Source organism: Xyrauchen texanus, chromosome 36, assembly GCF_025860055.1.
Source record: "Xyrauchen texanus isolate HMW12.3.18 chromosome 36, RBS_HiC_50CHRs, whole genome shotgun sequence".
NCBI classification, from domain to species: Eukaryota; Metazoa; Chordata; class Actinopteri; order Cypriniformes; family Catostomidae; genus Xyrauchen; species Xyrauchen texanus.
This window is the reverse complement of record NC_068311.1, coordinates 11617798-11633989: the sequence shown is the minus strand read 5'-3', so window position 1 is coordinate 11633989 and position 16192 is coordinate 11617798. Positions and strand designations below refer to the sequence as shown.

The window sequence follows — 16192 nt, the reverse complement described above, 5'->3', positions numbered from 1 at the left end:
ACCAAGAGTTAAGAGCAATAACACAATGTTCTTTGAGTCGGATGTATTCATTTGAGGTGCCAAAAAAGACAAATTAATGGATTTACAATTTATAAATTTCAATGAATATCCCAGATCATCTATTTGCAAATGGCTGACAGGGGCTAACTTTAAAGGTTTAAAAATGACCATCATAACAGTAGTCCATGTGAATCATACAAGTTATCTTAAGGCATTCTGAAATTGAAGCCATTTTTTTGTGAACAAGCTTCTCTCATGCACTCATGAAAAAAGATTTTCACAGAAAAATTACTTACATTTTGGGTTGTAGTTGAGTTTCTAACCAAAAATACAGCCTCCAGAAGACTTTGGAATATAACCTATGACTTTTATGATCCTTTTGGGTCCTTTTAAGCTTTAAAGTATGTCCCTATCAACTGTAATTGTATTGAAAGACAGACTGGTTAGTTAAAAAGCTTCCTTGTGTCTTCCGCATAAGAAAGGTAACCATTTGGGTTAGGAGCTTTGTAACAACATGAGGGTGAGTAAATGATGACCTTTTTTCTTTTTTGAGTGAACTATTCCTTTCAAACAGATTGGAAAGGTCATGACGAAAATACTCCTAAATAGATTACAATAAAACTAGAGGGACAATGTGTTAATGGCGTAACCTTATTTGTAAATGGAAAAACCCAAACACTCATTAATTGTCCATGAGTGTTTACCTGTGACAAGACCATTTCATGTCACAGGTAAAGCCGGTCCTAATGACGTAACAGCATCACCGCAGATCTGACGAAATCTAAAAGACCTTAAGTCAAGCTTTCATGCCCTCTAAATCATCTTAGTTCCTGTGCTATATGACGAGGAAAAAGCAATTAACAGAAAGTGATTAAAGTGATTAAGTTAGCCAAATGTGGTCAAGCTCTTTCCAATGGACGAAGTGAATTAAAAGGAATCTAGGTAAGTAGTGCCATCAAAAGCAACAACTATGCTCTTGATATGGATAATCTAAAAGTACAGGGGCCTTCTGCTGTATACAAGGCAGCTAAAGTAAGGCCAATCCATCACTGCAAGGTTATAAATGATGTACTCTGGGGAGGTCCCGAACAACAAGATGTACTGCCGATTTACAGACTTAAGGAGACAGGGAGGAAAAGAGGAGAATCAAAATGGAAATCATTGCCAAGAAGCTTCCATTTCTAACTTCCAATTCTCATGTGGGTGTTTTAAAATCATTCCCTCTTGACATTTGGAAACACAGCCAATCCTTAGAGCAAACAAAGATCAGGAATAGTGTTAAATCATTTCTTTCATTTTTTTTAATTTTAAAAAGTATGCTGTGCTAGCTCTCGCAGCCTTTGTTTAAGAGTCTATAACTCCAGCGAGTTGCTGGGCTTAAAGCTTCAGAGCCGCCTGACAACAGAGAGGAAGTCTTCTGGGTACCCTGTGTTTTATTTTTCCTTTGGCGAGACTGTTTTAAAGAACATTTACACACTAACTTTTAGAAGGTAGCTTTTGCTAGGTCTCTGGTGTATTTTACTATGAAAGAAGAAATATTAAGTCCAAATGCTTACCAAGGGATTCATACACAATTATGATGGAAAATGCTTATGGCACAGGTCACCCTAATAATGAAAGTTCTGTCATCATTTACACATCCTCATGTTGTTCCAAACCCACATGACTTTGTTCCACATGAGATGCAATGCAGGTTGCTAGCCTCAGTCACCATTCACTTTCATTGCATCTTTTTCCATACATTGATAACATCTCCTTTAGTGTATTACACGGAAGACAGAAAGTATTGTGGGACGAGTATATGATGACAGAATTTTAATTATGGCTAACCTATCTCTTTAAATCTTTAGTTGAAGCGAGCATACTGACCTCTGCTTGCATCACCTTGGTCAAAGGATGAACTACACTCTCAAAATGGAATACGTAGATAATAAATGAACTGCAGCCTTCATCAGCCAAATGACAAAGGACAATGTATCTATTTGCACTTCCGCAGTTAAAGTTAGAAAGCAAATTCTAAGACTTTAGTAATTAATTTTACAGTTAATACAAAATATTTTTTGTTTAAACATTGGCCCCAAACACTTACTTAGATAACTAATTTTAAATCTTGACTTGTACTACACATAAATAACTAATATTGGCATTATATTCAAGCTGTTTAGCTAGAAGGGAACTGGCCCCCACAGTGAGCCTGGTTTCCCCCAATGTTATTTTTTCTCCTTTAAGCAACATCTTATGGAGTTTTGTGTTCCTTGCCACAGTTGCCTTAATGAACTGTGCCTCCTACACACTACACAACTTTCAAAGATGTCGGATCGTGGTACCATTCATATTACACAACTGTCGATCTTGTCATGGAAATCGTGGCGTTTTCAAATTACACAAGGAATCTGCGACGGGGTGAACACATTACAAAACATTTCACTATTGACAAATCCCAGACGACTCTGCCTGGACACCAAATTACGTTTCACAGCAGAGTACACACGTGAAGTGATACAAGATACGAAAACAAACACATGATCATATGTTATGCGTTTCATAATATGATGTGTATGTTTTTAATCATTTATTTTATTGGTTATAATATGAAAAAGTAACTCCAACTGAAAAATCTATCTATTTGTTTACCTGACTGTCCAAGATAATTGGCAATTTCTCTCCAACTCTTCTCTTTCTCCACCCGGTTGTGGTACAGTTCAGATGAAACATCAAATAGGCGCTGGTGCTCCCGCCAATGTTCCACAAAATTTTCCTCCATTTCTTCGGTCCAATGAGACTTTCTTGATACATCAGACATGCTAGTTGATGTTCTGTTGCAGGTACATCAGGACTCCTCCCACTGAAACTTCCCGTGCCCAGTTTCTTGCTCTCTCATTGGCTGTAGGTCAACGCTGCAGTTGTATTCAGTGAAAACATATTTCACATTGTGCGATATGGAATCACATACGGGTCCAGATTTTTAACATTCTAGATATCTCGCTGACATCGGCGATGCTCTGGAGATTCTCTCAGATCGTGTCTTTGATAATTCATACATTTCGATCGTCACTCATGGGAGAGAGCTCCGATTTGCCTATGATTTTGGGTTTTGTCGGCTATCTCCACAAAACTGTCGGTGAGCGAAAATCGGCTTAAAATCGTGTACTGTAAACTCGGCATAAGCTTGCTCACTGGGGATAATACATATACATCCATATATAATACAGCTTTTTCTGTAGAAGCATAATTTTCTGTAAAGCTGCTTTGAAATGATTTGCGTTGTGAAAAGCGCTATACAAATAAAATGACTTGAATTGACTGTTTTGCAATACATAAAACAAAACAGAAAAAAGACAGAATAACAAAACAAAAAGACAAAACTTTCAGTTCTTGGTCAGAATAAGCATGCAATGTGGACCAGATCTTTTGCACAGTAGTCAATAGACGGACAATGAAAAACAACCTGGTTTTGTCTTGCAGCCCTAAGATAGAGCTGATGGAAATGGTGATGGACAATGTTCAGTTTAGATGTGTGACATTTTGATAAAATTATGAATTCTGGGTCTGATTCAGGCATACGTTTTTCTGACCTGTGACCAGCCAAGAAAAAAATGAAAGAAGGACAGAGATCAATCTCAAGGTGCATGAGAGCACACACGGGTGGAAAGAAACCAGGTCTGGGAAGGCGACCTCAGTCTAGCCCAAAATCAATTGTGTTTTCAATCTTCGCAAGATGATTTGGTTTCACTGGTTAAGACAAACATTGTGAAAGCCATTTTGAGACCTTGTTAAAGATTCGGTCATGAAACAAATACAGGTGTGGGCTTGGATCGCTGAGGAGGGAGACGAGCAGATAGGAAGGTGGCAAGGAGTTTGGAGAGAGAACATCATCTTAAACCATTCAAAAGCTTCTTTTCCTTTTCATCCCTCACTAGCTCCTCGTTTGTTTTCTCCCTTCACTTCAGAGGGCACTGAAAATCACAGAGCCCATGATTGGGTATTTCAGCTGCCCTTAAGAATTTCTACCTTTTGTTAGCGTCTTCCCACTTGTGTGCAGCCACTGATGTGTGGAGAACATTTAAGGGCTGCGGGCTCTGCAGAAGTCCACCAGGATTTACTGCTAACCCTCGCAGTGAATAGAGGACACTACCCTGGCCAGTCTTACGGAAGAAGGTAGTCTAAAGGGCCTTTTGATAAGAAATAACACATCTCAGCCCAGACAATGGAGTACCTCCTAAGACATTAACAGAAATTCACAAAGTTCCAGCAACACACTCTAGAATTTCCAGCTTAAACGAGGAAGGAGATATTTACCAAACAAAACCATAACATTTACTATAACCAATGGCATTATGTAAAATCTCCTGCCTGTTTTCACACAGTTCGAAGAGGCTTTCGTTAATCTTTATTATTTGCTTATGCAATCACTTTAACCTTTCCATGCAATTCAATTAATCTATATAGCACTTTTAACAATGGAGATTGTCTTAAGGCAGCGTTCCAAAGTGCAGAGCTGAACAGTAAGGATCGTTTCTGCTGTGATACTACAGAGTTTTACTTGCCCTGCCCACATTTTCCCTGGCACCACCAAACATATTTTACTGTTATGTTTGCTTAACAAAAGAAAATTACTAGGTTTTACATTTGCAGTAATGTCTGGAAATTATACCGCTTATATTCAGCCTGATCTCATGAAAATGATGTGACTGTGGCGACATTTTTGCAAAATGATATTATGTGGGTCCTAATGCGCGAAATGGCAGTTACGAGGTGAAATGTCCACTGAGTGGGACTAAAATCTGGCTAAATGTTCTTTAAGGTTAAACCAACCTCCCGAGTCCCTACCCAAAACTTAACCGATAGTGTCATAAAAAGCAAATGTAACATGTGATTTTGTTCTGCTTCGATGAAACTTTCAGCTCGCACGTCAACTTGCATGCTCCTCGCTTGATCTACAGCACAATTGTATTGTGTTCGATCAATCATGTAAATTAAGTTGGTTATGTAATGCAAACGTTAATATGTACCACCTAAATTGGTAATCTGCCATTTTACTTGTCATTTGTGTGAAAGGGAATACAAGTTATTGTTGTTGTAGTGCCTCAAGTGTTAATTTCTCCAATAAACTGACACAATACGTAAATCAAGGCACAACAAATAATTCAGCAAAATTGAAAAGTATAGGAACGTGATCAGGTTGCTTAAATTATAACTATGACTGCACTGAATTTATTAACACATTTTTTATGAAAAAATGGCATATGAAATGAAACATGTTTATATAACGCAAAATAAATTGGGTTACAATTTTCAATCCATTGTAACTAATGCTTCTAAGACTATAACAAGTCACTTAAGTATTCATCAGTTTAAATTAGGAGAATTTGCAACAACAAAGTTTAATACATAACAGAACAGTGTTTTTATGACAAATTGCAAATTAAAACAATGTATAGGCCATTGAGCCCTGACAGTGTCAGGCTTAAAACCTCCCAGGATCAAGCTCAAGGTCTCAGCGACAAGGAAAAACATGCATGCGGTGTAAAGCAACAAAACCTTGGGAGGAAAATAATGCGTCTTTAAGACAACTTTGGACGGCTGCCATTACTCTCACTGGTGAACTGCTGTCATGTTTCCAGAGCCATACACTGTACACGAGGCAAACGCATCTGAAATAAACTCTTCACACTGAATCCACAAACACCTCTCGTTAAACAAGCTTATCAAATCAGACTTTAAGGGCTCAGTGATGCGGTGAGGCTTGCAAATAGAGCAGTGCTCTGTTTTTATTACCTGAGCCTGAGGTAAATCGAATGCCGTTATTAAATGTTAGCGGTTCACCAGGTATGCTAAATTAACTAACAGTGAGCGCTCAGGATGCAGTCATTACAGATGGCCTACTCTCTCACTGTCCTCTCTGAATACTAAAGCCACGAAAACTGTGACATTTCATTACAACAACATTACAATACATGATCCGTCAACAGACTAGTGCGTTATGATTTAGTTCGGCTAGAATTTAACATGGGCTGGTCACTGAGAAATTAGTCAAAAATACAAGAGCAAAAATTACAACAAGTAAAGACAATCTGTGGAGAAAATAAATTATTTTCAAATAATAAGTCTATCAATAACACGGCTTTAGGGTTAACTTGTTTTTTTCTTAGTTTTGGTTGTGTTGATTATTCTATCTGTTCAATAAATAGTTCTGTTGTAAAAAACAAAAAATGCTCAACTGTTAATTTTAAACAGTTATTAATATTTTAATAATGTACCAATTTAGAAGGTTCCATATATAATTTACAGCATTAGCTGAGAAAGAATATCTTTCATATGTAAGCAATATTAAAATTATAACTGAAATATAGCCATGTGAATCAGAATCAAATCAATAGCATTCAAATCGGAATTGAAGTAAATTGGGAAATCTGCGTCGATGCCTAGTCCTAATTACATATTTCATTATAGAAGTTACATGCACTGCGAATGCAGTTTCCTATCTTAACATACCTAAAACATTATATAATTTCACCAATCATAAAATACCATCCTTTTCAATAATAATTCTTCATCCCAATGAGTAACATGACTTCCACATTTCGCTCATCTCTGCACAACAAACAGTATCTGAGCTGGAGGAGGTTAAAGTTTTGCCCCAAAGACAGCAGAGGCTGGCTCTCAACCAGGCTGACATGGGAACCAGGGCAGAGGAGGCATTAAGGCCTGATTGTGGTAAAACACTGGCTTGGAAACAACTCTTAGGCCTAAGGAAACTAAAGCCTGGCCATGGCAGCACAACAAACACCAGAGTGAGAGAGGTAGGTAGAGAGAGGGCAAGAGGTGGTGATGAAGTAAACAGGAGTTGTTTCAACTTAGCAGAATAAGTGTACTTTGTATGGAGGCCTACTACAAGCCGATTACAATAAACCCAAGACTAAGCATTAGCCATCCTATTTAATTAGGGTGCATAAAGGTTTACACAGAGAACAAGACTCACTTGGGGGGGCAGCTTTCACATTATCATCACAACAAACCTAGAAAAATTCAGGGCAAGCATTTTAATCATAACATGCCATGCTCCTTCAACTCTGTTGTCTTATCAGATGTAAAATTATGACTCCACACCTTTGGTACAGCAATTGTCCGATATTTGTCTGAGCCTAATAATGGGGAAAGAGGTGTCCCTATCCAGAGTAAAATAATTTGAAATTAATCCATTTGTTTGTACTGCTGCAACCGGGTTTCTATAAAGTAACTTAATCCATCCAATAAAAGAATTCCCGAACCCTTATATTTCCAAAATCTTAAAAAGATAATCTCCATATAATTCTACCATATCAAACGCCTTTTCGGCATCAAGAGAGATGGCAGCGACTGGAGTCTGATCATTCGCAACTGACCACATGATATTGATGAAATGCCTAATGTTATCAGAAAAGCTGTGGCCCCGAATAAACCCCATCTGATCTATATGTTTAAGAGATGTCATAACTTTACTTAATCGGTTAGCAAAAATGCTTAACAATATTTTAACATCTAGCTGGATCAAGGAAATTGGACAGCAACTCTTACACTCATTTGGATCTTTGTCCTTTTTAAGAATCAGGCTGATCCAGGCTTGTTTCATGGTTGGTGGAAGCTTTCCATTCTTTAATGATTCCATATAAACTTCTAACAAAAATGGAGCCAGTTCTGTAGCATAAGATCTAAAAAATTCAGCGGCAAAGCAGTCTGGCCCCGGAGCTTTGCCTGTAGGCAAGGCCTTAATTCCCTCACCAAACTCCTCCAAAGTTATCTCAGAATCAAGAGAATTTGGTTGTTCAGTCATTAGTTTAGGACGTTCTAATGGTTCCACAAAGTTTTTAATATCTTCATCAGTAGACAAAGATGTGGAACTATAGAGATCAATCAATCAATTATTATTTATAGAGCACTATTAAAAACAACTACCATTGACCAATGTGCTGTACATTAAAACATAAATTACCATCAGATACAATCAGCACAAAGTCACACATTATACAAAAACAAAGCAAATACAGTGAAGCATCACGTCATAAATTGTAGGCCAAATCAAATAAAAAGGTTTTTAGTTTAGATTTAAAAATAAGCAGTGTGGGGGCAGTTCTAATTTGACTTGGCAGGCTGTTCCAAAGTTTTTGTGCTGCTACTGCAAATGCCTGATCACCCCTAGACTTTAACTTTGATTTTGGAACCACCAAAAGGCATTGATTGGCGGACACGAGAGCTCTCACTGGGTGGTTATCTATCAACATGTCAGAGAGATATGAGGGTGTTAAACCATTTCTAGACTTAAAAACCAACATGAGCACTTTAAAATCAATTATATAGAGAACAAGCAACCAATGCAAAGACCGTAAAATTGGGGTAATATGTTTCCGCTTTCGAGCCCCTGTTAGAACACTAGCAGTCGCATTTTGAACCATCTGAAGGCGACCTAAAGAAGAATGGCTAATTTCCAGGTATAGAGTGTTGCGGTAATCAAGCCTAGTGGAAATGAAAGCATGAATCACCCATTCAAAATTCTCAAACGAGAGAAAAGATTTCATTTTTGCCAAGGCTCGCAATTGATAAAAATGTACTTTAACAAACTGGTTAACTTGTCTATCAAGTTTTAGTTCACTGTCCAAAGGGACTCAGGACTACGTAGGGCTTAACATAGGGTGTTAGGACATCAAAATTTAAATTGGCATTACTCTTGATGTTAGAAGAAGCAAATACTACAATCTCTGTTTTAGACTTGTTTATACTTAAAAAATTAAAGACATCCATGCTTTAACATCCACAAAGCAAGCTACCAAGCTGTCTAAACTGTTATTTTTAGTCAATGGAATTTTTGTGTCGTCAGCATAACTGTGGTATGATATGCCATGTTTATTAAAAATAGAACAAAGTGGTAACATATAGAATGAGAACAGTATGCTTAAGCACGCAATTTTCCTAGCTTGTATAGCTAATGCGCATGTGCGTTAGCGAGTTGATTGACAGGCGATGTCAGTATCTAAAAGGTGAATAGCTCTTTTACCTATAAGGAGGGACTTCCTTTCTACCTCCGTTGACCGTTGGGCGCTAGAGCTTCTTGGTTGGGCATTCCAATTTCTCCCCTTCATTTAAATAGAAGTGGCCCATCTCTGCAAAATAGTCTCTGAAACAACTAAAATTATGTACTCATTCCTTCTTCTGAAAAAACAAAGCTAACGCAGCGCATTAGCACAAAATGACTATGTTAATGAAAAGTGGATCTAACTCAAAGAGCCTTTGTGGAGAGGCTTTTAAAATCTTAATTCTGCAGTGTTGTGCAATAAATGCCCCTTAATGCTGCTTAAAGTGTGTGTGTGTGTGTGTGTGTGTGTGTGTGTGTGTGTGTGTTCGCACAAGTGTTTAAGGCCTCCCTCCCCAAGTGTAAGCTGTCATGGCACAGAAAAAGCGCTCAAGAAGAACACAGCTTCTAAGGAGACAGATCCTGTGACCTCGCTGCCCCATGCCACCTGCTCTCCTCCCAGGAACCTCATACTCTCTCTACCCACAGCTCGCCAGGAGACACTGTTAATTTGCCTACACCCCCCCACACACACACACACACACACACACACACACACACCTCTGGGTATCAGCTCAACTGACACTAGTGTGGCGATACCTCCAGGTGGGTTGACTTGCAGACTCATCAAGACTTGATGCAAATGAGCATGTAACCTTCTAATAACTCACTTTGAATGCTTGTATCGCCTTTGCTCACTGTACAAAATAACTATGCATCCATGGTCAATTTGTAATTTTCCTGTCTTTGGAGACAAAGACTTCATTAAATTGTGTCTACGCCAGCTTACAAACAATGAGACACCAGGCACCAAGGTCTTTGGCACCCCAGCAAATGTTATTGGAACACTCTGCCCGTTCAAAATATCTACGGCTTTACTTAAAGACAGCAGACTAGTATTCCGCAATAAACTGGGCTGTGGTAAGACTAATATAGTCTTGTGACCCAAGAAGCTACAAATCTTCTGCTGTTCTTTTAATCACAATGATTTAGCGGTTGTCTACTGGCAGCGCTGGCGAAAACAGCCCGAGGGCAAGGCGTATGGCACGGGGCAAGTAAAACATCTGCATAATTGAGCTCTTCAATCAAGCCAAGTGTGTGTTAGGACTATTCAGACACAGTTGATTACAAACAAATGGATCTAGGTATTTATACAGGGTTTGAAATAGAGAGAGACTGTGAACTTACAAGTCATTCATAAAGCAAATGGAAAAGTTCACCTGAGCCAAACAAAGAGGCATCAAAGGGTTGCCTTACAATTTGGGACACGCATACTCTACTGTTGATATGAGGCTCCCAAAAACAACCCATACATCTTTTACCAAGAAAATCAGGTCCAAACATTTGGAGCATTTACAGAGTCTGTACATAGAAGAGTAAAAGATGAAGTTTGTCATTTTGTATGTTAAAATACTTTCTACTATCCTAGCTTTATATGCAGAAACATCTATTGAAATGCAAACATTGTGGTGCCATCACTATATTGCTCTGTTTGTTTGAGGACAGCTGCCAGCCCGACTCCATTGGATCATGCCATTGCCATTTACCTATCTAGTTATTTTGTAAATTTTGTGAATATCTAGTATATACATATACACAAATATATATATATATACACAAATATATATATATATATATATATATACACACACACACACACACACACACACACACACACACTTTCAAGAAAGATGTCTCGGCTTCTTCTGACAGTGGAAACAGACCAGGGGAACACTGGACTGGTCTTTCATCTGAAAACCGCCACATCTCAAACAGCTTGTTAGAATGTCTTCACATTAAAGAGCTCATTGAGGAACGTTGTTTCTCATCACATGCAAACTTCTCTCCATTAAATTAGCCAAAAACTTGAATAGACATGAGATCTTACCTTGCCAAACTGTTCAAAATACTGCTTCACATCTTCAACAACTGTGTTAGCTGATAATCCGCCTACAAATATTTTCTTTGTTCTTGTGACCATCTGGAAGAGAAGAGAAGACAAGAGATTAAGCCCATGTGAACGCATTTTAGAGTGAACTTCAAACACACAGAAGACAAAAACGGTACTAGGGAGATGACTGATTGTGGGTTTTTTTGGTCCCACAAGGAGACTGAAGTACAGGCACTGTGTGATTTGTTGAGTGTGTGAGAGTGTGCTTGGGGACTGGGTAACACCTAGCTTGCTATGCCCAATGCTGCTTTCACTATCTGTTCTTTCTCTCTCAACATTACAATCTTGGCACTTTGTTTCACACTAACAGAAAAAACTGAGCTGAAAATTGTGTTTTTCTTGTGTTGAATGACCCAATTCTCAATGCCCTGGTCCATTAAAGAAAATTGGAGCAGGAAGGTTTCACTAGGAGAGGACAGTTCCAAAGTCCCTGTAACGCAAGTAGAACCACTTGGCAGCCATATTGGGTAGATAGTTAGTTAGATAGTTTAATTTATGCAAGTACAACTCCAGTCTACCTTCCCTAAAGGGGAAAAACAGAAATGTCAAAAGAGTTGGATAAAGAAAGTATATTTCAAATCATAAAAACTATCCGACAAAGATTGCGCTTCTTTAGCTCAAATTACACAAGAAACATATTCTTTAAGGCTGGTCTAACTAACACACATTCTAGAGCAAGCAAACAGGCGATTGGCTCTTTTAATTTATAAGGCGGGACTACAGCTTTCGTATTTGGTGGTATGATTACTTCCATTTCACATAAACAAGAGGTCCATCTCCTCCGCTTATATTGTCTATGACAGTTCTCAAGCTCATAGTAAGTTGGTTGGATAGACCTTCAAAGACACTAATTGAGTAACAAACAAAAGGTGTTTGAAACTTCGAAGTATCTAAGGTTCTACAATGAGACAGGCAAGATCTCATCCAGCAAACAGACAGTAGTAGAGGTCACATTCATCCAACCAGACCCATTCTTCATAACACAATTTACTCTCACTGCTATAGAGATGTATAGAGCGGTGAGACCTGATTTCTCTTCATGCAACGTTAATTGTGCTGAGAGCTGGTGTATTGAGATCAAATAGCCAACCTATAGTACAGGGCAATGATAACGGCTAACAAGAGAGCTCCTCAGGCAATGTTAAGGCCTTTCAAATTAAAAAAGAGAAACTTGTCAAACTCTGCTTCTATTAGAACCATTTGGTATGGTGTAAAGTGTAAAGCAATGCTCCCGACACACTGAGGTGTGGTGCTCATATTAACCTCAGATAACAAGGTTTGAATTCAACCCATGTCATAGTCCCTCTGCTGGAAAACATGGTTTTACATGGTTTTTACTGGTCTAGATGGTTGATCAGATGGACTACCATCTGGAGGACCTGGTAGACAATGAACATGTTTACATGCATGGTCTTACACTGAATATGTGTAATAAGCTAAAAACATCAGGTCATGTAAATTACTTAAATGGTTTTCCTGTTAGTTGTGCATACTTGTTTAGGTTTTGACGTCAAAAATACTGAATAATCTTTAAAATCTCACGCAAACGCTTCCGCAATCGGATTTTTGGAATAAGCTGATTTTTTATATTCATTAGTGTACTGGGTTAGAACTGGAAGAAAATACTAGACCAGTAACAAAAACAATTTGATCATTTTAAGACAATACCTTTATTCCAAAAGGTCTGAATCCATTCCAAACTCTGTCTTCTCATAATTTCCCTTCCTCACTACTGTGCCTATAAAAATGGCAAAAAAGCCCAAAAATGTGTGCTTATTGACAATGATAGATCATAAGCTTTATTTCAGAACTGTAGCAAACCAGGGGAGATTTGTGAATATCAGGCTTTGAGGAATATTTCTTGCCTTATGTCATACCTGCCAACACTCCCAATTTTACATGGTTTGTCACGGTTTTCCACTGTACATCGCTGTACAACCGAAATACAATTTCTCCTGATAAACTCAAGATTTTCAGCCTCCAGATTTTTTTGCTCATGAGAATGTATTAGACCTGTAGGGTTGTCACCCATCCCGTAAAATATGGGATTGTTCGGTATTTAAACATGAAATTATGCGTCCCATATCGAATCAGTACAGGACGCGGTTTATCCCGTAAGCTGGTCAGATGACACCACGGCAAAATAGTTCCAGATTGTTAATTTAACACTGATATAAGTTCAAAAATGTTCATACGGTGGGCAAGGGGTCATCTGAAAAGTCCACACATTGTGCTGAAACGTGCTAATACTGTGGAGGGTGTGGTAATGGACCCTCTGAAACGTCCACACATAAAACTAAAACTATTTATTTTATTAAAAAGAGCTTGAGAAAATCTGAGCTTGCAGCTGTTTTCAAATGTGAATGCTACTTACGAACATCTCAGATGTAAATGCTCAATAGCTCGGTTCAGTTATAATATGAATTTACAATGGCACCGGAGGAGCATTTCTCCAGAATTTGAACAAGAAGCTAAGTAACCTAATTGTTTTTAAATAAAAGCCCTGGGTTTTCAAGTTAAAGGTGCACGACTGAAATATATTACTGTTGTGTTTAAAATTCTAAACATCAATAATAATAATAATAACAACAATTTATTATTCTTTTTTTTACAAATTATAACAATATTTAAGTTGAATGGGTTCTAAAAAAATAACTGTGTGAAGGAAAATTGGACTGATATCTTATAACTAAATTGAAAAAAAGAGGTTTAAATTCTTTAAAGTTCAGATACAAGAATTTGCAAAGAAAACTGGCTTCTTTTCTACTGATGACTTATACTGGAATTACAGTTAATATTGCTGCTACATTATCCAGTAGACTGGTTAACTAAAAAGTTTTTCTTAATTGGCTATACATCTATATTGAAATAATGTTTAGTTAGAGTTTGTGTTTCTTTACATATAAAACAGTACCCTCAATTAGTTCCACACAATGTGGTAAAGTTATTCTAAAGTGATTATGCCAAAAAAAACAACAACACTGGTATCTGATCAGGATCAGTATCGATTTCAGGAATCGTAATCGGGTCGGAAGAGAAAAAGTGGTATCAGTGAATCCCTTCTAGCAATATCTACATAGCAATCCTCTGTATTTTCCTAACCACAGCTAACGGTGAAAAAATTAAGCAACCATGAACATTTATTTGGACTTCATTCACATCCATCATACACAATCTTGGCAACCAATACACTCGGGCCCTCATCTCAGTTGGCTGTTTCCCAAACCCTCTCTAAAGCACTTTTGCTCTCAACTGCAACCCACCATGGTTAATCGGTCTGTCTTTTCCCCTGTCGTTTTGTGGAGGCCTGGGCCGCCCGACATGTCAGTGGAGAGTTACGTTTTTAGTGGCATCTTTATGTCATCTGACAGCACCAACTCCTGCTTGATGGGATTCCTCAGGCCCTGGAACAATGCAATTACTCTGTCCATTTCTCTCCATGGTGACAAGAGATAACAGCAGGCCTTTGCTCTTTCCTCACCCCCTCTCTCGGGATTCGAGAGCAGATATGCCTTACAAACACATCATACTGCTGACACTGCTAGCTCGGCTAACCCATTAGCAATCAGAGTTCTGGTTTGGATGTAAAATTGACCAAGATGACAGAAGCATGTCCATTTGATAGTTTTTTTTTTTTTATGACTATTTTATATATATATATAGCAATGAAAAAATGGGTGGTTTTGATCTTATACTGACCCCAAAGATATAGTCATTATAAAACAGACAACAGGCTACCAAAAATGTAAAATCTGATTAGTCTTCACTAAGATTCAAAAAGCAGATAGCCTGCCAGACTACCCTTTAATTAGAGGTTTTGCCCTTTCAGAGCCTCTCTGGTCTGTCCTTGTTTCTCATTCCCTCTGTTGTCAAGCAAGTTATCCAAATAATAAAGCCATACGATTGCTTTTGTGTGAGAAACTTCTTGCTTGACAGCCCTGATCACCATTCACTTTCATTGTATGGAAAAGAGCAGCTTAGGTATTCTGATATAAATAACTTCATTTGGATTCTGTGGGGTATCAGGTACGAATCATGTCTGTACGTCCTGAATCTGCATGTTCCAGCTAAAGGAACCATGCACTTACAGCTGAGGGATTCACTGCTTAAACTCTCTCAACTCCATCCACAGCCTTTCATTGCCAGAGCAATCTTTCTCAGACATTAAGAGAGGGCCTTTAACATAGTTGAGATGGAATAAGGAGCTACAGATAAATTGGATCTTTGAAGAAAAACAAAAATAATGAGGTGTGATCTGCAGACAAAAACAGCTTAAACCAATGTTTTTGTTTTGTTTTTTCATCAGGATGAGTATATGCACAGGAAAAGATGAAAAAAAAACATGGACCTAGCAGAGGGACAGAGAGCATCTGCTGAACTGATGACATATCGGAGGAACTTTTGCTATCGCAAGACCTTTAAAATTCAGCCGTGAAAATCTATGAATATGAAAGAGCATGTCTCGCAGGAGAGGCGAAAGATATAAGAATGGCACGGCGCTAGGTGTGATAGAGTATAAGCGGTATGTTTATAGATACTGCACATATAAATTTATGCAGAGCAGTGGAGTTTGTTGCTCTTAGTCGGCGGATGCTGCTGCTGATGTTGCTTTTTCAGGCCTGTCATTTTCCAGCAGCATTGCTTGATGTGAATCGGCATGCCTAAAGAACATTACTTGCCTTCCTCTAGCGTGGGGGAATGCCAGATGGCAGAATGTTTCTAGGAGTTGCAAGTCTTGCTGCAGGTTTCTACCAGTGCTGAGACAAGTGCAGGCAATCAGAGGTGATGCCTACATGAGATTCTGCTAGATATTGTTGACGTTATAAAGCATAATAGCACTCATCATAAAAAAGTGGGTAGGTGAATCTCATGCAAACTGTCAAGAAATGTTTTATATACAGTTGAAGTCAGAAGTTTACATACACTTAGGCTGAAGTCATTAAAACTCATTTTTTAACCACTCCACATATTTCATATTAGTAAACTATAGTTTTGGCAAGTCATTTAGAACATCTACCTTGTGCATGACATAAGTAATTTTCCAACAATTATTTACAGACAGATTGTTTCACATTTTATTGACTATATCTCAATTCCATTGGGTCAGCAGTTTATGTACACCAAGTTAACTGTGACTTTAAGCAGCTTGGACAATTCCAGAAAATTACGTCAAGACTTTAGGCAATTGCCTTCTA

The 16192-nt window shown here is 38.2% G+C and overlaps 1 protein-coding gene across 7 annotated transcripts in view; it reads right to left on the bottom strand.

The window, feature by feature from the left end:
• The window catches only part of LOC127629652 (RNA-binding protein Musashi homolog 2-like), a 363022-nt gene that overhangs the window by 253932 nt on the left and 92898 nt on the right, over positions 1 to 16192 (bottom strand). For all 7 annotated transcript variants that reach the window (XM_052106790.1, XM_052106789.1, XM_052106791.1 and 4 more), the window contains exon 6: positions 10935 to 11027. In XM_052106790.1, the coding sequence (XP_051962750.1) occupies positions 10935 to 11027 (93 nt within the window). The remainder of the gene's footprint in view (positions 1 to 10934; positions 11028 to 16192) is intronic.